This window comes from Zonotrichia leucophrys, chromosome 3 (genome assembly GCF_028769735.1).
Source record: "Zonotrichia leucophrys gambelii isolate GWCS_2022_RI chromosome 3, RI_Zleu_2.0, whole genome shotgun sequence".
Classification (NCBI taxonomy): domain Eukaryota; kingdom Metazoa; phylum Chordata; class Aves; order Passeriformes; family Passerellidae; genus Zonotrichia; species Zonotrichia leucophrys.
This window is the reverse complement of record NC_088172.1, coordinates 58,628,410-58,654,723: the sequence shown is the minus strand read 5'-3', so window position 1 is coordinate 58,654,723 and position 26,314 is coordinate 58,628,410. Positions and strand designations below refer to the sequence as shown.

The following is a 26,314-nucleotide window of genomic DNA, read 5'->3' as shown; positions in this document are numbered from 1 at the left end:
AAATACTCTTTTTAAAGTTATCACTATTATTTTCAGCTTAGCTACATAGTAGCAACTCAATGCACATCTGCCCTTAGAAATCACATTTTAAAGTAAAAATTAACTCCAGAATGCTTTTGGAAGTTAGAGAAGACCAGTTGGTTTGGTTTTTTTTAATTCTTTAGTTACTCTAAGTAGACCTAGGGACTACTAGGGACAACTTCTTCACCTGTGGTTGAGCCCTCTGACATACAAGACAGTCCCAAATCTGTAGCTATCAATTCTACCCTTAGCATAAGGCAGTCAACAAAAAATCACAGAATTTAGATTTAAAAAGACCTCTAAGTTAATCAAGTCCAACCTCTGATCAATCACCACCTTATCAACTACAGTATAGAACTAAGTGCCACGTCCAGGCTTTTCCTGAACCATCCTCCAGGGATGGTGACTCTATCACATCCCTGGGAAGCCCATTCCAATGTTTTCCATGATAGAATTTTTCCTGGTATCAAAACTAAACCTCTCCTGGCACAGCTTGAGGCTATGTTCTCTTGTCCTGTCATCAGTTGCCTGGGAGAAGAGGCTGATCCCCACCTGGCTACAGCCTCCTTCCAGGCACTTGTAGACAACAGTAGGGTATCCTAGGTCCCTGAGCCTCCTTTTCTCCAGGCTAAACACTCCGAGCTCCCTCAGCTGCTCCCTGTGGCCCTTGAGGACAAGTCCTTCTCTGGACACACTCCAGTACCTCAGTGCCCTTCTTGCAGTGAGGGGCCCAGCACTTGAGGGGTGAATTCATCAGTGCTGGGTACAGGGGGACAATCCCTGCCCTGGCCCTGCTGGCCACACTGCTGCTGATACAGGCCATGGTGACATCGGCCTTCCTGGCCACCTGGGCACACACTGGCTGATGTTAAGTTGGCTGCCAAAAAGCACCCCCAGGTCCTTTTCCATTGGACAGCTTTCCAGCCACTTTTCCCCAAGCCTTCAGTGTTGCATGGGGCTGTTGTGATTGTAGTGCAAGCCCTGGCACTCGGTCTTGTTGAACCTCATAGCACAGGCCTCAGTACATCAATCCAGCCTGTCCAGATCCCTCTGCAGAGCCTTCCCACCCTCCACCAGATCAGCATTCTCATGTAACTTAGTGTCATCTGTGAACTTACTGAGAGTGCACTCGATCCCCTCATCCAGATCATGAATAAAGGCATTAAACAGAACTGGCCTCAACACTGAGCCCTGAGTACTTGTGACTGAACATCAACTGGATATGACACCATTCACCATCACCCTCTAGTCTGGCCATCCAGGGAGTTTTTAACCCAACAAAGAACACCTGTCCAACCCACAGGCAGCCAGTTTCTCCAGAAGAATGCTGTGGGAAACAGTCAAAGGCTTTACTAAAGCCCAGGTAGAGACATCCACAGCTTGCCCCTCATGCATGTCACCCAGTTTCCTAAACCAGACTGGCTGGGCCTGACCCCTTGGCTCTCCTGTAAGTGCCATGTGATCACACTCAAGATAACCTGTTCCAGAACCTTCCTGGACAGCTAGGTCAGGCAAACAGGCCTGCAGATCCCCAGGTCCTTCTTCTGGCCTTTCTTGAGGATGGACGCTACATTGGCCAACCTCCAGCTGACCTTCCTGGGTAGCCAGGACTGATGATAAATGACAGAGAGCAGCTGTGTGAGCTCTTCCAACAGCTTCCTCAGCACACTTGGATGAATCCCATCCAGTTCCATAGACTTATGAGTGCCTAAAAGGCTCAGCAGGTCACTAGCTACTTCATCCTGGATTACAGGGGTTCTATTTTGCTTCTTGTCCCTGTCTTTCACCTCAGGGAGCTGGTTACCCTGAGGTATACACACAAGTTTATAATTTTAAATTATTTTCCAAACTCTCACCACACAGATATTGGCTTCTTTATTTATTACAATGTAATAAAAAGTCTTGATAATACAGAAAAGACAGACCAGGTATCAGATTTGCTACTGTTACAATAGCTCATGAGTATTAAGACAAATCTGAAAACGTAGCTACTTTTAATATTCATTCCTAGATACTTCTCAAAACTATAGCTGTAACACCTACCAGTACTTAAACATCTGAAAATTTTGACGAAAAAGATCATTGGCTAGAGAAAGACATAAACCACTGATTTGAATTGTATACAAAACACTAAAATCAGCAGATTACTCAATGTATTCTTATGTATAGCACTCTAGGAGTGCATGACATACCTGCATATTTTACTACAGTAATGTATGTGTAGCAGTTTTCCACTTAATCAGACCCTGAATAATTTTAAAAAATAAAAATGCACCACTGTATCTCATCAAATCGAATGATTACTATTACTTTCACATACATAATCTACAGCCATCTCAAAGAACAATCTGTCAAAACACAGTTATTTAGCAAGAGAGATTTATTCAAAAAGTCAGAAAGTACTACAGTCAAATACTGTCTAGAAAATACACTTTGACCTTTCAGATCCATGTACTACCAAACAAGATAACATATAATTTGTCCTACTGCGAGGCCAATTACAGGTACAACATTTAAAAAATGGATGTTGGATCCACTTACAAATATCATAGTAGTTTAACAGGGTATAGCAAACTACTACTGCTGTTTGCTACTGCAGCTTTAGAAGCTCCAGTGAAGTGGTGACTAAACAACTGGCTGGAAGTTGAATTTCTCAATTTCCAAATCAGCTACCAATAACCTTCATTCCTACATTAGTGCAGATCAGCTTCCTTAAGTATTCACTGTTTATAGAACAATGCTCAGCTCCTTTAAACACCAGAAGCTGAATGATTCCATGTTAGCTTGCAAAGAAAACAATCTCAGACTGACAGAGTAAAAAGGAGCTCTGTTTTGAAAAATACCAAAGTCTATAGATTTCAGCTAAAGTTTATTAAGTGTTTTTTTTGTATAAAGGTAGTTGTAGCAAATTTAAAGCACAAACCCAACCTTTTTTGCCTCAATTTGCATGAGGTTTTTATTTTAAAATTAAACAATGCCTGAACTAGTTTTCATGTAAACTGATAAGTAATAGATAGGGAGCAGTAGCTACAATTCACTTTCTAACAACAACAGACAGGGGTCAAAGCACTTCTTAAACGTCAAAGTTGTTTACATAAATGTGCACAAAAACATTTCCCAAGCAGCTATAAAAAGTGCCAGCAAATTTTCTGTAAAGGCTGTGTTTGGTAGAGTTTTCTCAGAGCTGCCAGTGAGAGGCAATCATTCATTGGAACAAGATGTATTCGAGCAGTACAAATGCAAACAGGATTTAAAAACTCCAAAAAAAACATGATTTAAAATTAAACAAGAAACAAGATTGGTTTTAATGATAAGTTTCTATATGCACAATTCACAGATGTCAAAGCATGCTATTAAATGAAGAGGTAAAAACATCAATTTAGACCAAAAAAGAAAAAAACTAAAAAGGCTACAGGCTTTCCGTGATTTTACTCACTTTGCTTTCTGACACAAGTTGTATTCCTTTAGTGTAAGACCTCTATTTCAGCACTAACAACACCAAGATGACTAATCCAGTACTTTTTCTGGGTGGGATGGAAGAGAAGGAGAACAGCAGAACACAAGGGTAGGAGACTCTTACAAATACTGGTTTCTACGACTACACAAGATGCAGTGAAATGGGTGGTAACTGCTAATTCAGTAAAGTTTTTCCAAAGACTGCATATGTAAGCGTAATAATGGAAATAATGATATATCTTTGAAGAATTTCATCAAAATTCAGAGATAAAATGTTTGTTATCTGTTGCATGCTTCCAAGACCTGATCACCTGTTACCCATTTAATCCAGTTTAGTTTCAAGTCGAATTTCAATATGTTATTACATACTATATCCCCATATTAATAATTAACCAGGCTTTTCCTCTTCACATGCATAGCTTCTTGTCCAAAAATAAAGGCAGGGGCATTCATTCTATGCTCCTAGAACTGAGGTATACTTGGAATAAGAAAGATGTCTCTTCTCAGAGTCCAGATATTTTGTACAAACATTGCCAAGAGCAGCATTAACAAGTGTAATGTTCTAGAACTAGATGCTAAGTGAATTACATACTTATTTAATTTAGCTTATGAAAACATAAATAACCTTGGATGTTATCTAATAAAAGGACAATTTAACACTTTCAAAGAACATAGCCAAACCTTGCCCAATCAACTATTGTCTGTCATCACCTATTTCTGACTGTAAAGCATTTTGCTAGGTCCAGAAATCTCTTCATTCATACAGCATGATCTAGAATAGTTCCCTTGACTCTTGTCTGACAGGCAAAGTCTCTTCAGTTATTTCCAAATCACCAACCACTGGATAGAAGGGACAGAAGACCAACTGCAACCATCAGTCATTCCATCTCAACTTTGTTCACACACAAGCCCATGCTCTAATCCCCTCCCCACACATTTCATAGCAGTGAGTGTAGTCTCCTGAGCTGATTTTACCAGCACCTCATTAACCCTTTACACCATTAGGGGTCATTTAGAATCAGACCGCAGGTACTGTTATCACTCTTCATGCAGCTGCTTTTACTCACTTGCTTTGATAAAGGCAGCAGGAAAAGCAGGGGACCTAGGCATAGGACGAGGTCTTAAAGAAGATCTCAAATTAAAAGTTGGTCACATCTATCAATTTCTCCCCCAGACTTTGCTGTAGTTTCTCTCTCAGTACTGATATCAGCTCCTTCCTTTGGACACAGTTCTTTAACACTCAGCTTGGGGTTGAGGTTTAATCTACCCTTCTACTTCCCACACCACTTTGCGTTGTATTAATGAGGGAAAAAATTTCTTCCAAACATTCTTCTGAAGAAAGTTTAATCACTGGAAGTTTTATCAATACAGCGACACAGGTATACCATGTTTCTGCTTACACAGCTTTTTGAAGTAGTTACCAGCAATGACATTTGTTGAAGCACTAAGCAGATCAAGGATTAGAAATACCAACACTTCCATGGCATAGGCAAGTTGGAGAAACCTAGATCCCAAATCCAGGTGGCAGGTACAAGTTTACCTCTTCTGTCTGTGCCAAATTGATATGACAACCTGTCCCCAGACTCATAGCAGTCTTTCAGCTATTAGCCTGGGGACAGACACGCTGAAAGACCTTCCAACTACCCCACATGATGTTCACAGGCACAGCTTCACAAAAAAGCTGCTATTGCTTTTTAAGTATTTCAGCTAGCAGCCTCCAAATGCTAGTAATTCAAACATAATTAAATAAATGGGTCTTGGGACAAAATTTCCCTCGTCTGCTCAAAAGAGTAAAGCCTTCTTAAACATTCTCATTCAAAATGACACTAAAAAATTGTTAAAATTAGCCTCAAGTGAGAGCAATCACAGACATCCTTTAATTGCTACTTTAAGTATTTTGTAATTCTAAGACAGTGTTTTTCACTTTATCTTAGCTTAAGCCTCCTCAGGTTCCACTTCAGCACAATTTTTAGTTTTGCATATCACCAGAGGACTGAGAAACTTGCTATTTCACTGCTATCAAATTAGTAGTGACCATTTTATGGGTTTGCTCAAAATTACCACCACAAATGAAAACCAAGGTACAATTCCAAAAATTCAGTAGATGGCACCATTCCACAAAAATCAAGAGAGGAAACTATGTCCTTGAATAAACAAGGGGTACCATGGAGCTCAAACTCTTATTTTAACTATACAAAAAACAATGCTCCCTCATTAGAGTGCCTTGCATTTTTTCATGTGTTTCATAGAACATGGAAAAATACATGCCAAAGCATTAAAAGAAATCATTGTTTTGTGGAAATAGTTGTAATTTTACTTAGCTATTTTGATGAGGCATTTCTGTTATTATACAGAGCTCCAGTTCACACCACAAAAATGGCTGCATACCAGTGTTGCAAAAAGTAATATTTTTATGGTTTGTATTTACCAGAAATCCAATTTGACACATAATATTAAAAGGTTGACATTGTCCCTAGAAGTTGCTTATGCAACCTTAATTCACATCTCCTCAAATCCATGATGGTAATTTATTTTTAAAATTGAATGCACTAGCTCAAGATCAATTGTAAATGTTTTGCATTATTCAGCCTGATTTTTTTAAGTGTCAAAAAGATAACTGGTCACTAACAAAACTTAAATTGCCAGATTTTAAAAATTGGCATTACAACATGTGTCTTCAATATGATTAAGTTGTAAGTGTAGCCCTAAAAATAACCCTACCTATTCCATCTTAACTCTTAAAATTTGTTGCAGATGCCAGATTAGATCCTGCAGTTTGCTTCTTTCTCAGTGTACTTGAAGACTCAGATGGGTCCTTTCCTTAGCCCCAAGAAAAACAGCACTGGGCAGTGCTCAGGAGCTCCCACAGGAGCACAAACACAGAGCTACTGTTTTGCACAGGCTGTGAGTTTCACAATCCCAAGGGTTTTTCTTAGTGCTGGAAAGTGGATAATTCAAACAGTGTTATGGGATCTCCAAGAACCCAAGGCCCAGTTTAAGACTACAACAAGATGGAAAACAGAAAAACAGATTATCAACAGAAAAAGCACAGTCCAAGGTACTTCTCCTGCACATCTTTCTTGCAGTTTTTCCTAGCAGATGCTTTAACTACAAGATGGAGGAAGGTATTACCTTGCAACTGTAGCCTCAGTGATTTTTTTCTGAGACTTTGGAGAATCTCCCCATCTCTAATTCACTTTACTCCAGGGCTTGTCAGATTCCAAGTGATGTCTGATATTTCAGGCAGTGCTTATCTGCCCTGATATTACAAGAATGATTGGTTTACTAGCAGAACAAACAATTAATCTGAGTCTGAAGAGTTATTTCAATCAACTTTGACTGAAGGAAAAGAAATCTTCAGATAATACTTTGCCATAAATTTCATGAAAATATGAAGCTGAAAAGAGTGGAGAAAAGAAGATGGAAAGGGAGGAAGGGGAAAGCCAGATTAGGCCCATATCCCATCCAAAGCATTACCTCAATGTCCTAAAATACAGGCTCTGTTCAGTCACAGGAAGCACTTCAAGAGTTACAACAGACATGTAATACTACTACAAGACTGAGTCATATGGCAGCACATTTCACAGTGAAAATGTCTTTCCTCTAGATGAAAGTATCCAAAATTATAGATGCCCATATATTACAATTCACTTCACATAACTGAAACCATTCCAGTTTCAAAGGAACTTAAAGAAGTGCCATATTGTTGCTTCAAGCCCCTCAAAGACACAGAGGTGCTACTGATGCTGCTCAGAACTTTTGTTTCCACAATCCTGCACCTTAACAGAAATATCTAGCAATATTTCTGCATCATAAGACAATCTCAATTAAAAATTCAAGCACTGAAGGTTTATAGTTAGATCTCTGATTGAAAAGGAGAAAGGAAAGGTTCAGGGCTTTGGTTTTGTAAAGAAATTTGAGCATTTATGTACACTTTCTGAGTAGTAAAGGAAAAGCTGGAGAAACAGTAGAGCTTTTCTTTTCCACAAAGCACTTCCATCTCCTTCACTACCACCCTGCCTGCCAAATGCCAAGAGAACACATTCACATTTCCAATGTTCCTCTCACTCTTTTTACTATGGTAAAGAAATGGCAATGTAAAGAGCAAGTCTGCACAGAGATGTGCTAGAAGAAGAATACAGCCAGATTCCTCAAAATTATTGCCTACAAAGTGACTGTTGTTAAAGTACAAAACTAAGTTTTAACTCTTTTTTCAAGTAATTTGGGTCTCACTGGAATCTTCAGCAACATATTTGCACAAGAATCACTTACAAGAAAGTGAAATGGCTGCTGTTCAGTTAAAATATAAAACCTCCCAATTATGCATATTCCAAAAAAGTAACCTTGATCATCACCACTAGTCACAGTACTATCCCATACAGAAAATTTAAAATGAAAAAGAAAATCACTTGCTGTTTGAGGCAGACTATCACCACAGAGCTTTACAGGTTTTAATGTTAAAGCCTGTAGTTACAAATGTCAAACAGACAGGGTTTCCTACCTTTTCTATGGAAGCTTCCAGCTGTGAAAAAGGGCAATTCAGAAATGCCATAACATGAAAATATCCAAGGGCTCAGACAAAAGAAAAGCACTGCCTGGAACAGGACCCTTCATCCAACCTCAAGACAGCTTCTAAGCACCAAATCCAGATCATTAAAATTAATGTGGCATTGTAGCCCCATCAATTCAGACCAGCTTTGAGTCAGAACCTCCATTTATGCAATGTAGTTCAGTGTTCAGTGTTTTGAGTGTCAGATACCTTTTTCTACTCAGCAATAGAGAAAATTAAATTAATTCATTTTGGAAGTTCACTTCTATAACACCTTCCATCAAAAATCTGAGAGGAAAACATGTAGTTGTCAGTCAGCTACAATATCCTAGAAGCTGTAAACTGGAACTGTAAACTGGAACATCTGAGCTGGTACATGTCAGACAAGTCACCTGTGGTGCTCCTCAAACATTCACTAGAAAAAAAAAACAAAACAAAAAACATGGGAGAAAACTACTGTTTCCAAGATTTCACTAGAAAAGTTTGAAGAGAATAAATACTACCTTTACAAGGTACTGTTTAAAGTTTACTACTTCTTTCAAATGCCAGCATGGCAGATTGGCAATGAAACAGGAACAAATAATCTCATAGTATATTTACAGTGTCCAATAGCTCTGTGTGAATTAAAAAAAAAATATATAAAAAAATCAAAAAGAGCATTAGACTTCCTGATGATAAAGAACTCCACCAGAACAAAATTCAAGTCACATATGTATTCAGAGAAAAACCTAAGGAACCTTTTCTGGCTAACTGCATGGAGATTTACTTTAGTTCTTTGAAGCGTTACAAATCTGAAAGTGTTTCACCTGCAAAGCATCTCTACTTCTTTTGCAACAAAGGACTGTAAAAGTTCCCAATTGATACATTTTAGGCACAGCAACCCAAAGTCTGAATACTACTCATTTTTCAGACACACACACTCAGTCTGCTCAACATCCTAAACTTGGTGGGTCTGCAGAGAACTAGCAGTCTTAAAATTCAGTCAGGTACAAGACTTCAGAGTCAGGATAAAAACATTTCAACACCATCAAGCCTCACCCCTCCTCACAAACCACATCCAGGCACAAACTCAATCATCTAGAAGCAGAGAAGAGGAAAGAGTTAAATCATTCACCCCAGATCACCAGAGATGTAGAATAGTTACATTCCTAGAAACTATTCATGGACAAGGGCTACAATTAATTCTACCAGAAAAAGCGCTATACTATAAAGAACTCTTGAAAAACTTAGATAAGTATTATTAAGAATTATTTTCTGAGAAAAAGAAACCAGTCATATAGAGAAGCTGAAAAATTTAAAGATAAGATTTTAAAGGAAAAGTAGAAATTATTTCTATTACCCAAAAATTTATAATAAGAAAAAACAGCAACTATAAAAGAAACAATAAAATCTTCATGAATAAAAATAAAGGAAAAACTATTAATAAGTGGCCTGTTGAAAAAATCCAGGATTAAACCTATTTTACTAAAAACCCCTGTGACTGACTGATACATTCCAGTATTCCAGTCAAATATCAAGAAAATTAGCACACTGAATGGCATTTATTAGTAGCTATTAAAAAAAAATAGACAGCCAGAGATCTAATATACCAAATAATAGCTGTGAGCAGCACTGAGCTAAGATACTCAGACTACTAAATATATTTAAAATTTCTTGTTAGAAGTTGAAAATTACATATTTATAGTAGTTCAGTATCATTCATACAGAATTCACTTACACTGATCATCTTTACATATTGTCCATTAAAACACTAAGACAATGCTAACAAGTATGCACAACTGAGTTTAATTTCATCATATGTGAATTTCTCCCAAATTACCTACAGTTGTATAATTTACAATTATTGTCTGTACTACAGCAAATAAAGACAGGCAGCAAATTCTCTGGTATTCTGAAACTTTTAGGGTGGTATTTTTGTAGAATGAACTGTGTGGAAAAAGCTTTCAAATTATGCTTTTAAATATTTCACCTGTATTGCACTCAAAGCCTGCATAATTCAAGTTTGACATGAGATATGTTTTCAGAAATATTTTGCAAGAATAGCCTCTTTGTATGAGTCTTTCTACAGCAAGTGAGATTACACTTCTAGAAATGCCAGTCCATTACTCGGTATATGAAAATAGCAAGCATTAGCAGTATCTTCTTTGTCAAATTGGTTACAATTACTCTGGCAGCACACTGTGACCGCTTAGAAACAGCACAGAGTAGCATTTCTCCTTTAAAACTTACTCAAGGGCATTGTTTTCTGATCTTGCCCAGCCTGTGTTGGAATTGCAACAGTATCTTCCGCCGCAGACAAAGAACTGAAGGCAGAGAACATCCTCAGATGGCAGCGTGAACATGGCACTCCCGTCTGCACAACAGCTTCCTTGATAAACTCACCACTGCAACAGTCCTGGCTTTTTACTTTTTACCATAGCATCGATACCTTTTCATCAACTGTTCAGGCATCTCAATTTTCAGCTTTAGTAGCAAAGGTGTTTCCTTACTAACAAACCAGAAAGAAAATAAATTCTGTCCCAAAAATGATGATAACATGAAGTACTGAGTTGAAATGAAGATGTGCTTCTGGTCATATGCTAAGATATAAAATTGCACTTTCTAAATATTTCGAAATCAAACTTCACTGTCAGCATCATTTGATGTGCTCCTTCTCTCACTGGGAAGTGCCAACATAAGGAACAGATCATCAAAAGTCAGTCAAGTTGGCAATAAGTAGCAAAAATGCCACTTCCTCCTTACCTTTTTTTTTTTTTTTAAATTTATTTCTTAAATCCAGTACACCATTTATTTGATCTGGAAATTATTGGCAGAGCATTCATATGGGAAAAAAATTCTTTTAAACTGCCAGAGTTCAAATGTCGTTTTTGTCCTTTGCTACTCAGGTAAGGAATAGGATTGTACAAGTTAACTCCTGCTGCCTCTCCTCTAAAATATGTATAAATCAAATTCCCCCCCTCCCTTTTTTTTTTTTCTACTAACCCTTTGACTATTAACATAACTGAGACTATATTTGCAATACTTCCATGGACCAAGTCTGTAAGAAAACAGGTATAGCTGTCATATCCCAGGCAGCCATATATATTGAGGGTAATTGAAAAAAAAAAATGTGGACCTATACCCCTGTTTAGGTTTTTTTAAAGATAGAGAAGCACAAAGGTTTAAGAAAATGGTAGCATTCTTTGTCAGTGGCTACTTGAACTCTATTTCCTTTGACAAACAGCTCTTATGAAAACATGGGGACATTACTAACAAGCAATTACTAACATTGCTTTTGACATGTAGGCTACCTGATCTCTCTCCATCCCTGTTAGTAACTCACCAGGATTTTCAAAAAGGCTGTATTTTCCACCTTCTTATTTCAAGAATGAGGGGATATACACCATGCCAGTTTGGGGGGTTTTTGTGACTTTCCTTTTTATCTGACATTTAGGGCTGGCTGTGGAGGTAATCTTACTGCATCAGTTTATTACACAGATTTGGAACACATATAAAAGGGAACACCAGGCAAGTTATTGTTTTGCAGCCCATTCTCCATATTCATAAGCATCACTAAAGCTCAGTAACTGTACCTCTAACATCAACATTACAAAGTCCAGTTAAGAATGTTTTTCAACTGTGAAGACGAACATCTGCTCTGTTTAACAAGGTAGTATGACTGGATAGAGCATATGCTAAAAAACTAAGGCACGCTAAAACTATTAATTGAACATTAAGTGATCACAAAAAAAAAATTAGCATTCCATCTTTTTCCCTAATGAGCAAGTGGGAAAATACAAATAGGTCCATCTGCTGCTGCTGACTAGGAATCATTGTTACTAGCTGGGAAAGAGGGAGGGCCCATAGTAGAAACTGTTATCAAAAACATTGGACACCAGCTGGATTACCTCTTTAGTTGGCTACTCTTGAAGAGATACATTTATCATTATTATGTGAACCAAAAATCTAATAAGGTTACTTGTACACATACAGAGTACAAGCCAGACAGCAGCTTCAAGAGATTAAAAAAATACAAACCCCTACTTAAATAATATGAATCACACAAAATAAAATAATAGCTCACTAAGCAGAAGTACAAACATATTGCTTCATTTGGATCCGCACCCTCTCTTTAATTCCCTGGCTTACAAAGTTCCAAAGCTAAACTCCTGTGGAGTTTACATGAGAATATAAAGCAGGAAATAACAATTAATTCTTGGAGAATCTGTGAGAGACAGCTCAGAAAAGGGTGAGTTTGATCTTTAGCCTTCTTGGTGGAGAACTTAGCCTCCACTCTCCACCAGCACTGCTTGAAAGAGCACTGTGTGGTTTGAGGAGGACAGGCTAAAGACTTACTGTGAACTATTATTATGTCAAATCTAGAAGAAAATTAAGCTTCAGGTTTCCTAAACATAAATCAGGTTTTGTTACTACCTTTTAAAGTTGTTTATAAAACAAAATCTAGACATTTAGCAAAACTGGCAAATACAGTAACCTTTAATTACTTCTATCAAGCTGTAAACTTCTCTCTGTACAACAGCAATCAAATAATTGATTTGGAAAACTGCAACACTTTGGACTGCCCTTTTTCAAGTATTACAAAATCTGCATCATTATTATTACAAAAACTTCTGGGTTTATGTTTTGAAGAAGCCATTTGGACACAATCCTGAGTCATGTAATCTAGCAGGGTCTGTTTGAGCAGGGGGGGATGCATTAAGTAACTGAAAAATAAAAAATAAAAAAAATCTCAAAACTCTCAAGTAAAAATCTGTAAGATTAGAACTACTTAATCTTAGGATTAAGAATACTAAAACTATGGATGAAAGACTATGCATGACCTACTCCTGATACTCAAAAAAATTTTTACTAATACAGTATTAAAAATCAATCTTAATTCAGGAATTGACAGAGTTGCCTCAATACAAGCACCATCAATAACTACATTTTTTTGTTTAAGCAAAGCTTAGGGATTCAAAATACACTGAATCATTGCACAAAGTGAATAAGTTAAAATAAGTAGTACACAGACCAAGGATGTCATCCAGTTGTGCAGATCTTGACACAAAGCCAGTTTTAGAATTTCTTAAAATGAGAGATTTTTAAGTGGAAGACAAAATGGTTCTTGTTTGCGTCAGTCTTAAACTGAACATCATTGTTGCAGAACACAACAACAGCCACAGAAAAAGTAATTTCATAAATACATTGTAAAAATCACAAGGAGTCAGGATTCTGTATGAGTCCCCAGAGGCTGATAGAGCTGCTACATATTTTAGAAATTTACTAAATAAGGCATTATACCACTGTACCACTCCTCTCTTCCGAAATATTTCTGTTTCAGCTGTTTCCAAGACCTTCATTATTTTAATGTGTCTAAATTCAGTGATACAAATACCACTGACAGAGATTTAAATTATGTCTTTAGATCTTCACCTGTATTTGCACTGAGAGCCAACAGTGGTGGTAACTTGGAGTGCTTCCTTTGATAAACATGTAAGCTGCACAATTACCAAGTGCCTATGATAGAAGCGTTGACATGAATGGGGTCACTGAGTTATCAGGAATTCTAAGAGGCTGCACTTGACTGGCATTAAGTACCAATTACTATACCACAACTGAAACTTACGGGTCAGCAAAACAAGGGAACACCAAAAGCTGCTGGCAGACAGCACACAGGCAGTGGGTAAGCAATGCAGTTTTGCCTCAAAAGTAACACACACCTATTCCTCAGGCTGACAGACAAATTACAAATTACTACATGTTAAAGAACTGCATCTCTGGGAAAGCAGAATCTTGTCTACTTAACGAGATGAACTTCGCAGGATCACGAACCACAATTTTTCAAAAACAACCAATGATAAGTTTGATGGTGCACTTTAAGATAGGCATATTGAGAGCAGGAAGAGGAAGAGGGAAGACCCAAAAGATTAAAGATCTACCACAGTATTAACTCTCTCAAAACTATTAGGTACCCCAATATTTTTCAAAATGTAAAACCATCACCAGATAGCTAAGATCAAGGGCAAAGCGAACTGCTCCCAAAATTCCATTTCCTGCAGTTCTGTTTATCTTCATATTGAATGTAATAATTTGCAGGTTTTATTCTGTTTCTCACTGAGTTTCTACATAGATAAGCCAACTTAGTCACCTTAAAATTATTGTGCAACAAAAGGACCTGGACAATTAGAAGTCTAATGCAGTTACAAAATTTCTGCCAAACAAAGTTTTGTTAGGAAGGGTTTGCAACATTGATTTGTGCCTTCATGCTTTCTTTATCACATCTCAAATCTTAAGCTGATTCTACTCTTCCAGATGTGACTTGACTAAAAGTGGTCATCTCCCACAGCAATAATGCTACTTCAGTTCTAAAAGCCATTCCACAGTGATCAAGAAAGCATAAACCTAGTAAAATGCCAAATTAAGATCGAAGTGAATTGAGCAGTGTATCACAAGTCTGAAAGCCTAAGCCTGGCTCCAGCCATCCAATTTCCTCTTTAGTTCAGCCTAACCTCATCAGGTGGCACAATCCATATACCACCCCAGCGTTTCACAAATAACAAAGTGATACAAGGAAACAATCTATGCTAATGCTACAGCAACCTGCAGCCTTACAAACTTTGCTTGCTTGCTGTCCAAATATTTCTTTCCCCACGTTCACCATGACCCAGCAAGTTTGAAGCTCCAAGGCTATATCCATTAAGTTTCTGCTCTGTCAGAAAAATACCTAGAGGGAAGGTTAAATCATAATTTTTTTTTTAGATTATAGTATGAGTTTTAATACAGCTATACTTCAAGTATTCTTGAGCAAAAGGAATTACTACTAGAAGTTGCATTAGTAGAATTAAAGTATATGTAATAATGCTCCCAGTGAAAGACCTGCTGCTTCCCCACAGCCACAGTTGCTACAGCATGGCCTTACTGACAGCCCCTTCAGGAATAAACCTGCTCTGTCATGGCTTTACCCATGGCTGCAGTCCTTCCAGGGGAGCACCTGCTCTCATGTGGGATTATCCATGGCCAAACGCTTTCAGGTGCTCCAGCATGGATTTATCCACAGGCACTGATGTGTCAGTATCCACCTGCAGCAGCAGCACAGCCTTATCCCTGGGCCTCCGTCCCTTCAGAGGTTCCTGCTGCTGCTGCACTGACACAGCCACAGCCACTTCCAGATTGTCCTGACTGACACACATCCAGCTGCTCCCACGTGGAGCCATCCATGGGTCCCTTGGAGTGCAGTTCCCAGCACAGCCCCAGCCAGCCCAGGCCAGCAGGACGGACACACAGCGAGTCCCTGGGCACTGCCAGCCCGGCACATCCCTGCTGCTTTATCACAGTGCTCCCAGGCACAGCACAGCCAGCTGATAAAGCAGCGCAGCAGCAGGGAGGGCAAAAACCAGCCACTAATGAGCACTGGACTCCCATGTACAGTCAGGCAAGCAAGGCTCCTGACAAGCACCTGCCAATTAATAGCTAATCAGCAATTACAGCTATACATTCAATCTAGCACATTCCAGTCAAACTTGTCATTATCTCAAATCCTTTGAGCTGCACATTGAGTGTCATAAAGGATTGTTGCAGTTTAACCCCATCTAGCAACTGGGCTCGACACAGACACTTGCTCACTGCCTCTGGTGAGATGGGGAAGAAAATCTGGAAGAGGGAGAAAATTCACAGTTCGAGATAAAGAATGTTTAATGGACAAAGCAAAACTCACCCTGCACACAAGCAAGGCAAAACAAGGAATTCATTCACTGTTTCCCGTGGGTGGGCTGGAGCTGCCTCCAGGAAAGCAGAGCTCCCTCATGCGTAACACTGACTTGGGAAGAGTAATGCCACCACTTGAAACACCCTGTCCCCCTTTTTCTTCCAGCTTTATATCCTGAGATTGACACCATATGGCATAGAATATCCCTTGGGTCAGCTGTCCTGGGCTGTGCCCCCTCCCAGCTACTTGTGCACACCCAGGCTGCTCATTGGTAGGGTGGGGTGAGAGGCAGAAAAGGCCTTGGCTCTGTAAAAACCCTGCTCAGCAATAAGGAAAACATCCCCACATTATCACAACTGTTTCCAGCAGAAATCCAAAACACAGCCTCGTACCAGCTACTGTGAAGAAAACTAACTTTACTCCAGCCAAAACCAGCGCAGTAAGTTTCTCAACAAGTAAAACCACTGATTTAAAAACAACACCATCCTATTCATTATAAAGAATTCAGTCAAAGCTTTCTCTGTGTAGGACTCAGTTGTTTTAATTCCATGCACTTTCAGGTGATGGAAAAATAAAAAATAAAAAAAACATAAAATAAACCTAAAATAAAATAAAAAATCCTCACCATGCCATTTTTGCCCTATTTCATTTCAGAATACCCAAAAGTAGCTGTTTTTCTTCATTAAGAGGATGGGAATTTTTCACTAAGATAACAATAGCCACGTGAACAAAGTGCTGGATGATATGACAAGAAATGCAGTAGTGTTAAAAGAAACAGAAATGTGACAAGATTAACATATGGTTTGAGCAAAGCAGTTTTCTTGTTTGAACTACTCTGTGTGAACTGAGTGGCAAGGTAGACAATAAAAATTTTTGTAATAATAAATAATCAGTGTGTCTCTGACATGACACTACTGCAATATTTTTCATAGCTTTCCAAAGTACTCCTCCCAAAACAGGCATATTTATTCAAAGTCCAGAACACCAGTGACAAGGGCTGAGACCATTTTCTTCAGTGTACAAATGCCAAAAGACTCTGACCATCCACAAAAGAGTAGTTTAGCTCAAATTTGGTGTGTTCACAGAATCAACAGAATTACAGAGTAATTTAGGTCAGAAAGGATCACCCAGCTTCATCTGGTTCACTTGAAGACGTGCCAACATCAGTTGGATGCTCTGTTTAAAAAACTGAAATCTTTGCATACTCTAAACAACTCCAGCCACTGTTCTTCTGCCAGTGTCGAGCTACTACAGACAAGAGCAAGTACAGAACTACTTCAGTAAAAAATACACAAAAAAGCAAAAACCCCAACATACAAATATCTCAAGCTGGTATTTCCATAAGGAACATAATCAGCCAGACTGCCTTGCAAAGTCTGAATGATCCAAAGGAGAAATAATTTTAATGGCTATAATCACACCACAACTTGGAAATGCTGTTTTGTTAGAGCTTCAGAGAATTTACCAAATTGCTTGAATTTTGTAGTATATATCTACAGCAAAGCTACCCAGATGCTGCAACAAGCACTTCATCAGAAACTGACTGCATAGAACCACATGCCCAGGGCTTTGAGCTATTTTGATTTAAAAAAAAAAAAAAAAAAAAAAAAAAAAAAAAAAAAAAAAAAAAAAAGTGAGCTCTCAAAAAGGCTGGAGAATGGAAATCACAGAAAACAAGCTTTATACACCCCAAACACATAAAAACTTCAGCTATTTGCTTGTATAACTCATCTTTTAGTGCTGAAAACACTGTGGGGAAATTAACAGATACTGATATTCAGGACAATTGGAATCTTCAGGTTTTTAATGATGGAATGATGAACAATCTATTTTTTCTCCTTCCTGTGAACTTGGTTTGCAAGAGGGAAAAAAAAAAAAGCCAAACTTTAATTAAATAACCTATTCTGCTTGGGCATAAAGAGTCAGAAGCACAATTTAGAGTGTGTGGAAGGTACAACAATTACTCTTACAGGTATTCCCTTCATTTTCAATTATTTCTAGTGAAAATGGTCTTCCTTTCTAGAACTCATTCTATCAAGAGGCTGAACTTTATGCTATAAATGCATATTTTTAAGGCACAAAACACCAGCAGATATTGTATTTTTGTTGGAAGATTATCACAAAACATCTAATTTAATATACTGTCCTGGTTTTGCTATAGAAAAAATTAGGTGCAGAAAAATGAAGAAACTTGCTTAAGATGGAGCAGTTTAACAGCAGGGATCAGGAGAATTCATTCAATATTTCTGCTTTAGCTTCAAAGATTATTCTACCTTATAAAAGCAAATAAAAAAGTTCAGCTGACTATTATTATTAATTGTACAGGGCCCTGAACTTAAAACTTCTGAGGAAACACCATCTTAAAGGCAAAAAAAAAATCCTGAAAAAGCTCATCACATCTTCCTCTAGCCTCTTCAGAGTTTACACACCCCCCTGCTCAGATCACATTAGGCTTGCAGGGGGCCTTCTGAACAGAAGAGCAGAAGCAATGAAGAGCACAGGAGCAGGGCTGTTACTTATGGCACCGAGCACTGTCAGCACGTCACAGGGTAAAGTCTAACTGATTACACCAAGTTAAACCTTGAGCAGATAAACTGAACTCTAGCTCATTAGAAGGTTTTGATACCTGCTGGGAAAACAAAGCACAGCCAATTATGCACAAAACTTTCTTAAGACAAGATTGTATGTCATACTGTAACGGTTGAGGTATGCACAGAAAAGAAGCAAAGCACAGCCAAATTTTTAGCTACTTGATATCTCACATGACGTGATAGTGGATCAAGAGGTGAGAGCCACCCTGGTAACAGCAGCTAAACGCCTCCAAGTATGGAGAAAACCAAAGATGCTGACCTGCAGTGACAACAGAGGCCACCAGCAGCTTGCACTGACCATAGCAGTTGAAATCAATAGTGAGTACAAGTGTTCCCTGCGGGGATCACATCCAAAAAATCCAGCACAGATGAGAGGGAGCCTGAGGCAGAATTGCCACACAGGAAGCAGGCCGCCAGCCAAGACTCACACACCTCAAACAGCTGGAACAAGCATCCTCCAGCCACACCACAAACTCAGAGGAACAACTGGACCAGCATGTCCAGGTGAGTGCCGCTACTCGTGAGGAACCATTTGAGATTTCATGTCACTCAGCACAGTGCTTCTGCCCACGTGTCTACCTCATCCCTCAATTTCCTTTGCAACAGCAAAAACAGAGTCCAACAGCTTAACTGTTTTTAACAGATCCTAGTGGCAGGAAGAGGGTCACATCAGGCTGCTCAAGGTTTCTGCTCTACTAAGCTACTCACTTTGTAACTTTGCCTTATACACAGTAAAGTAACCAGGCTGATGTTCATAAGCTGAGAACAGAACAGAACTTTTGTTATTAATAGCTAAAACTGTTCTTTTTGGGGTGGGGAAAAACTTCTCTAATTAAGGATCTGTCTGCCTCCAAACATCTTGGTTTTAAATCTCCTAGCTAAACAAGAATTAGAAATGTTTCTTAGTAACTAATCAAGTTTTTTAAAATGAATGCAAGGGATATACTGCTCAAGTTACATCCGTGAATAATCCCAAACTAACTTTCATGACTCATAAGGTTAAAGTTTTACATTTTAAATGCAGTCTCTTCCTAGTATTTTATGGACTTGAAATTGCAGGATCTACAACCAACTGCTGCTTAGGGGCGTAGAATGGCAAAGTTGCCCCTCTGGCATACTATGTTACCAACTACACCCATCCAGCCTAGAGGCAAAAAATATTAACAGAGTAGCAATTCTACTTCAAATCCCATTAGTGCAACATGACACTCATAATTTGGGCATTTTTACAATTTGTGGATTTAGAGAATTCAATACAGTGTTGATGTTCAGTATATTTATCCATTAAGAAAGATATCCAGTATATTTATCCATAAAGAAAAGACAACGTCATTTAACTGGCAGCATACTTGTAACTACAGATTTTGATTCTTCAGAAAAAGCTTCAGTTCTATTTTTACAAATAATTTTAACAGTACTGCAAACATTTAGCACTTGTGTATAAGAAGTCACTCTGTTCCTCCAGTAGTGGTTACAGAGGCCTCATAAAGAAGAATAAAAGTGTGATTTAGAAAACCCCTCACATTAACCTGTTCTGAACAATACTGGTTTGGAATTAAAAATACCCAATTTCAAGATTGATCAAATACAGAGAGAACCTCTGGAAAGACTCTGATAAATAGTCCAGAGCCTAATCAGGACTGTAACATTATTTTCCTCATATATTAATGGAATCTCAAACAGGTTCTTGCTCCTTGATTTAAGAATATTTTGCTTTTAATACCCTTTCCAAAAAAACCCCCAAACTTGTTTCCCCGTTCCTCAGACTACTTGCAAAATAAAGCATTAAAAGGTGTACCTATACTTGAAGACACAAGGAAACCACTAATACCCACCTCCCATTTGCTGGTAGGCAATGAAAGAGACATTATCATTCCTTTACTTCTATACTCTCACAATATGAACAAAGAAGAAAATTAGGACTGCCTTCTATTGCACTTTCATGATTTTTCAATGAATAACATTTTACTGACACTCAGTCTTTCTAGTCCACACCTCATTTCAATTAAAACCACTTTTGCAGCTTTAAAGAGTAAGTGGATCCCACTTTAATGAACCCTTGCACATAATTTATTATTCATAAAAACCTTAGCAGCAAAGCATCCTGAGGGTTGGCTCTATCTTTGAGCAATAGAATGAAATAAGCACCTCTTGCAAGCCTCACTCTGACCCATTCTTCTCAAACCAGCAGAAAGCAAGAGGCTGCTTTTACATTGGGAATATGTCTGAGTCTATTCCTTCTGCCTGCATTCCTCCATCACAAAGAGGAGGTAATCACAGGAGATGCAAATCCTGCAGTGCTGTCTGGTTACAGGGCAACTCTGTCAGCTGAGGGCTTTTAACCAGCTCTTCCAAGAACCAAGAGCTGTACCAAAGTACTAAGAAGCATATTTATCTTCATCAAGTTAGAGGAGCACTAACATTTCAGCCTCTGCATGAAACTTCTTCCCCTCCTTTAGAAAACACATTTTCTGTCATTTTCTCACAGTAACGCTTTCTCCCCAGACAATATTGCAATACCTCTCTCAATTATTTAGAAAGCAATTCCTACTCCAAGAATTCACAGGTGTGTGTAGCCATGGATGAGTGCCCAGAAACAGGTTTTGTTGAGTCATCATTACCCAAACTGCAACACCATGTTGTCCAAAATTACAGGTAAGTAAGCTCTAAACAGGTATATTTTGATCTCTTCTTTGCCTCCAAACCAACTTCTAACTTCTCTCTTTTTGCTTTCTCATCTATTCTACCAATATGAGAGTAATTAATACCACCCACACACAGTTCACTCTTCATTTAAGTCAACTTTACAACCTCTTAAAAAAGAAAATTTATTAAATTAAGTGTAGTTTCAAATATAGCATTAAGAACATTGCATTATTACCCCTATTCCTCATGCTCTTGAGTTAAGAAGTCTGGAGAGTTCATAATAGAAATCTAGTTTTTCAGCTCTAGTTTTTCAGCTTTTAAAAACCAACCCCCTTATGGCAATTAACCTTATAGACAGGGTAGTGATATACCAGAAAGAAACAAAAAAGGTCTACTTGGAGACTAATATAAACACCAAAGGAAATTGTTAGATTTACCTACAATTTAAAGAGGACTAAGTCAATTTCTCTAGCAAGATGGCCTAAGCCTTGCCCATAATGATTACAAATCAGTCCATTTCAGGACCACAAAGAATTCCATTCATTCTCTTATGCTGACAATTAAAGGTTCTAACAGCAGCATGGATTAAAGACTGTACAGGACACTTCTCTTAAAAGTAAAAGTTTAAACACATATGTTGTTACATGGCTTGGATAGTAGCATATGGCTGTGGTACCATATGGCTATAAACATATGGGTAGTTCACTTTTTAGTGAACAAAAAGAAGCAGGGTTGCTAGTGCTTTACTTCACAAATTCATTCCGCTTCTCCCTGTCACTCGGAAGCCTTTAGCAAGATACAATCCCTGCACCTTTTACTGCCCCCACTTGAAACCCTCATTTGGCAACACAGAAGTAGTAGCAGGTCACTAGAGCATGACAAGGTTTATCTTAAGAACAAGCCCACCACCCAAAAAAAGCCCAACCAAAAACCCTACAAAAAAACCCCAACCAAACAAACATCACCTCACCAAGCAGCACAGAATGTTTCAACCCCAGAGGATAGAGCAGAACAACACAACAGAGCTCAGCCCACGTCTCTCTTTAGATTTGCAGTCAGCTGCTGTAAATTGTCAGCACCCTAGTAACCCTCTACAAAATTTATCTATTACCTTGAGATAATGGCAACTGAGCAGCCGTACCTCACATGATTTACACAACTTAAACTGACACAAAGAACAACCAAGCCACCCACCAACAGCAGAGAGAGCTTGCTGCTTTACTCCCCTCCTGCATACCTGGCTCCCACCAGACTTCTGAATGGCTCCAGCAGCTGAATCAAGACATCACCTGTGTGAGGTGCACTAAATCCACTTCAGAACACAAAAGGATACAGCCTTAGTGCTCCAGTCTGAGTCCCAATGGCCAGTATTTTCTGAACCGGATCAAATGCCAAGGCTGAAGGTTGGTAGGGGAAACCGTGGCGTACAGTCTGACAAGTCAGAGCAGCGCAATAACAATGGGCCAAGCAGGATACCAAAAACAAACAGAATCAAGACTATGTGTTAGAGAAGAGGATTCAATGTTAATCACAATTTAAAAAGGAACTACAAAGCAATTTAATCATAGACTGAGAAAATCACCTGCCTTACACGAACCAGTCACAAAAGATTTTATAGTCATAATTACTCATTCATCTTCAAGCATCAAGAGACAGTCAGACTTTCTAAAACTTAATTTGAATCTTACATTTCTTCTGTACAAAGACTGTATCAACTCAGCATTTCATTTTCTCATCGACTTCATTCCCTGAGTAATCTTATTTTCAGCTCTAACAAAGACATTAAACTATTAAAATCTGAGATGTTCCTAGCAAGTTTGACAACAAAGCCAGACTTATCATCAGAACTATTATAAACTACTTGACATGCTTTTCTGAGAATCACTTCAATTTCAATCCAACAGACCGAACATGACAGTGCAACCTCTCTCAGCTCAGTAAAGAAAAAAAAATATCAACTCGAGCTTGACAGAATCAATCTCTCATCCTCTACTTCCCTCAAATAGAAAAGGCAGCCCCAGAATTGACCAAACAAAAAAATACTTCAATGAACAAAGTCAAATCCCCTCAACCATGGGATTCTTTTTTAATATGGAGCTATTGGCACATTTAGCTTTTTTGGTTAGCCAAGACTAAGTTGGTAATTGACCAAGCAATAACTCCATTAAAACTTCTCAGGCTGCAATTAATCAGAACTGAAAACATAATACAAGTGTCACCTACTCTTACTTCCACTCTAAATGCTCGCATCCTAAGCCATACAAATGCCAACTTTTCCATTTCTAAGGCTTTAGTTTAAAGAGGTGTTTCATGACCTCATAAATGCACAGCAAGCTTCTGATATTCTCCTTGTACTTCACTGAAGTTGCAGGCATATCCCACAACTTTCTGCATTTCACAACTGAATAAAGTCTAACTGGCAACAGCTCTGCTCTTCTCCACATTCTTCATGACCAACTCCTGAAAGCAGCAGAAATGCCTGCAATACACAAAAAACCAAGGAGAGTCCCCAAACAAGCTCATCGATGTCAAGTTAGGCCATGAGTGCACCGCAAAGATAAAAATGACTATTGATATTCCAATCAGCTTTTACTCCTCTTGATACAGCTGCTGGTTAATTCGCTGCATCATTTTCTGAACCGTGCAGACACAAGCTGCAGTTATCCTACCACACACAAGCAAATAAATAAACGGGAACTTCGTTTCTAGATAGGATTTGCAATAGCAGCATCACCAACTTGGCAACACACTGCAGTGAAACCATCACCACCACAAACATCGAAAGCCTTTTTCAGGCATAAAGGAACAGGATAAATGATTTCCAAATAATGCAGAGGGACAGAGTCCCTGTCCTTCGGGCCCATTAGCAGAGGCTTCTACTCAAACGCCGCGATGATCAGATCTGCACCACAGCTAAGTATCACTCCTTCCCCCATCCATCCAACTCTTTCTACGAAGCCCTAGTGAACACTGTCAGGATTACTCGCATGAAAGAGCCTAGACGACGACAAACCCCGAAACTCTCCAAGAAAGATGACTAAAGAAATCCAGCAAGACCCGTACAGCTACACCCACCGCTCTCTTCCCGTCTTCGCCCCCGAAAATAATCAATCCAAACAAGTAAACAGGAGCGGCGGGCAGGCTCGGCGAGGTCGGCACGGAGGAGCAAAGCCCGCAGCGCCCATCGCGGCGGCGCGCCCCCTTCCCCGGCCGCCCGCCGGCTCGGGGCTGCAGCATTCATTCACCTTGCAGAGCTGGAAGTGCTCGGACTGGAGCGTCTCCTGGATTTCGGTCTCCCGGTTCCCCGCCTGCTGCTGCTGCGCGGCGGACGACGCCGAGGCGACGGCAGAGACCGCCGTCAGGCCGTCCAGCACCTTCCTGATGTTAAATTTCCTCATGGTCCTCGGCGGCGGCGCTCCCGCTGCCCCGGCCCCGCCGCCGCGCTGTCACGGCCGCGCCGCCCGCCCCGCAGGCGGCAGACGAGCCCCCGCCGGGAGGGCGGTGCAGGGGCGGCCGCGGCCGGGGGCGCCGCGCTCCTCCTCGTCCGCGGCGAGGGCGGCGAGGCGTCAGTCCGGCAGCGCAGCGGCGCTTCTCATCGGGGCCCGCGGGCTCGCAGACGGAGACTGGAGCCAAGCAAACAGGACTCGGTCAGCCCCCCGAGCGCCGCCACCGCCGGTCCCACGCTCGCCGCCCGCGGCCGCCCCGCGCCCTGCCCGCCGGGGAACGCGGCTCGCCCCGGGCCCAGCCGGCCCCGCCCCGGCCGCCCCTCCCTCCCTCCCTCCCGCTGCCGCCGGGGCTGTGCGGGCTGCCGCGCCTCGCCGCCCCGCGGAGCTCCGCGCCCCCCGCACGGCCCCCGCCGCTGTCACCCGTCCGCGTGCGTGCGCGCGTGTGCCGGTCCCCTCCCGCCGCCGCAGCCTCTCCCCCCGCGGCTCGGCTCGGCACCCTCCGCCTCCTCCGCCTCCTCCTCAGAGCTGCGTGTGCCGCCAGCCAGTCACCAGCGGGGCTTCTCCCGGCTGCTGCCAGCGCCTGCCGCCGCCCGCCCCCACAACCATCATCATCCTCCTCCTCCTCCTCCTCCTCCTCCTCCTGCCGCGGAGGGACCCTCCCCCGCCTCTCGGTCGCTCCCCCTTGCCTGACAACGCGGAGCGCAGCGCCCCGGGGAGGAGGAGCGGCGGCGGCGGCACCGCGGCTCCCGGCCCGGTAGCGGCGGGGCGGCCGCTCATGCGCGCTGAGAGCGGCGGCGCCCGGATGTGGCGGAGCCGCTCCCCCCGCGCCGTGCGGGGGCCGGGACGGCGTGCGGGGCGCGGCGGGGCGGCCGGGCCGAGCGCTGTGCTCCGGCGGGGCGGAGCGGCGGCAGGTAACAGGTGGTGGCGGGCAGAGGCTGCCGCGGGCAGCGCTGTCAGCGCCGTCCCTGCCGCCGGCGCGGCGCTGGAGGCGCTCGGCGGCTGCGGCGGAGCCGGGCCCCGCGCGTGGCTTCACGCGGGAGATCCCCGTCCCGGGCGGCGGGGCTGGCGCGGAGCCGGAGCCTGAGCCTGAGCCGTGCCGGTGGGTCCCGCGGTGGGGCCGGGCCGGGCAGGGCGGCCGCCGGAGCGGGGACAGCGCGGGGCTGCGGCGCGGCTGCGAGCGAGCCCGGAGGAGCGGCGCGATCCCCCCGTACCGCGCACCCCGAGCGCCCTGCTGGCTCCACGGGCACGGCCCGGAGCGCTCGCTGTGCCGCTGGGCAGAGGCTGCGGAAAAGCTGCCCAACACCGCCCGGCGTAGTCGCGGCCAGCTCTGCCATCGCAAAGCGAGCGCCGAGGTTACGAAGGTGCTTCCATTCATTTTTACGGCTGCAAAACCAATTTAAACAGGTGGCACAGAGCCAAACGTTTCGTTCTAATAGCCCTGTTGTAGAGTATTCTGTATTTGCTTTTATTTTTCTTTTACTGAGAGCTTGCAGTTTGGGATAGTCAGTGGTCAGGCAGTAGATACTATTCCGTCTTAGTCATGTTTCTTTATTCATGAAGGTCATAATTATTTGCGACACGTTATTGAACTTCTTTTCAGCTAAAATTAACTGATCAATCCCTTTTGGAGGGAAAACTTGTAGAGATGTGAATCAGGACATTGGCTCACATTTCCTAGCCTCAGCATGAATACCTTAGCAGTAGAAAGCTCTGCAGGCTGGAACATGGTCCTTTCAGGTGGTGTTTCCAGCCTGAGGCCAGGCACGCTGTGTTAGCCCAGTGTCCTGTGCCGTAGTGCACTGAGGGATGGGCATAATCCAAATGCAGTGGAATTGCTACAATGCAGCCATCTTCATAATCTCAGAAGTAAAAAATCCCACAAACTCTTCTTAGACCTCAAAGTTTTTGTTAATTAACAGCT

The 26,314-nt window shown here is 41.3% G+C and overlaps 1 protein-coding gene across 8 annotated transcripts in view; it reads right to left on the bottom strand.

Moving 5' to 3' along the window:
• STXBP5 (syntaxin binding protein 5) overlaps window positions 1-25,156 on the bottom strand; it is a 104,410-nt gene extending 79,254 nt beyond the window's left edge. For 4 of the 8 annotated variants that reach the window (XM_064708407.1, XM_064708410.1, XM_064708413.1 and 1 more), the window contains exons 1-3: window positions 24,814-24,858; window positions 24,193-24,570; window positions 22,281-22,378 (exon numbers count right to left, since the gene is read on the bottom strand). In XM_064708407.1, coding sequence (XP_064564477.1) covers window positions 22,281-22,378; window positions 24,193-24,345 — 251 coding nt within the window. In that variant the 5' untranslated portion in view covers window positions 24,346-24,570; window positions 24,814-24,858. Of the gene's footprint in view, window positions 1-22,280; window positions 22,379-24,192; window positions 24,571-24,813; window positions 24,859-25,079 lie in introns of those variants that run through there. The other 4 variants (XM_064708411.1, XM_064708412.1, XM_064708414.1 and 1 more) reach the window with 2 other exon arrangements.
• Between the last annotated feature and the right edge of the window lie 1,158 nt (window positions 25,157-26,314).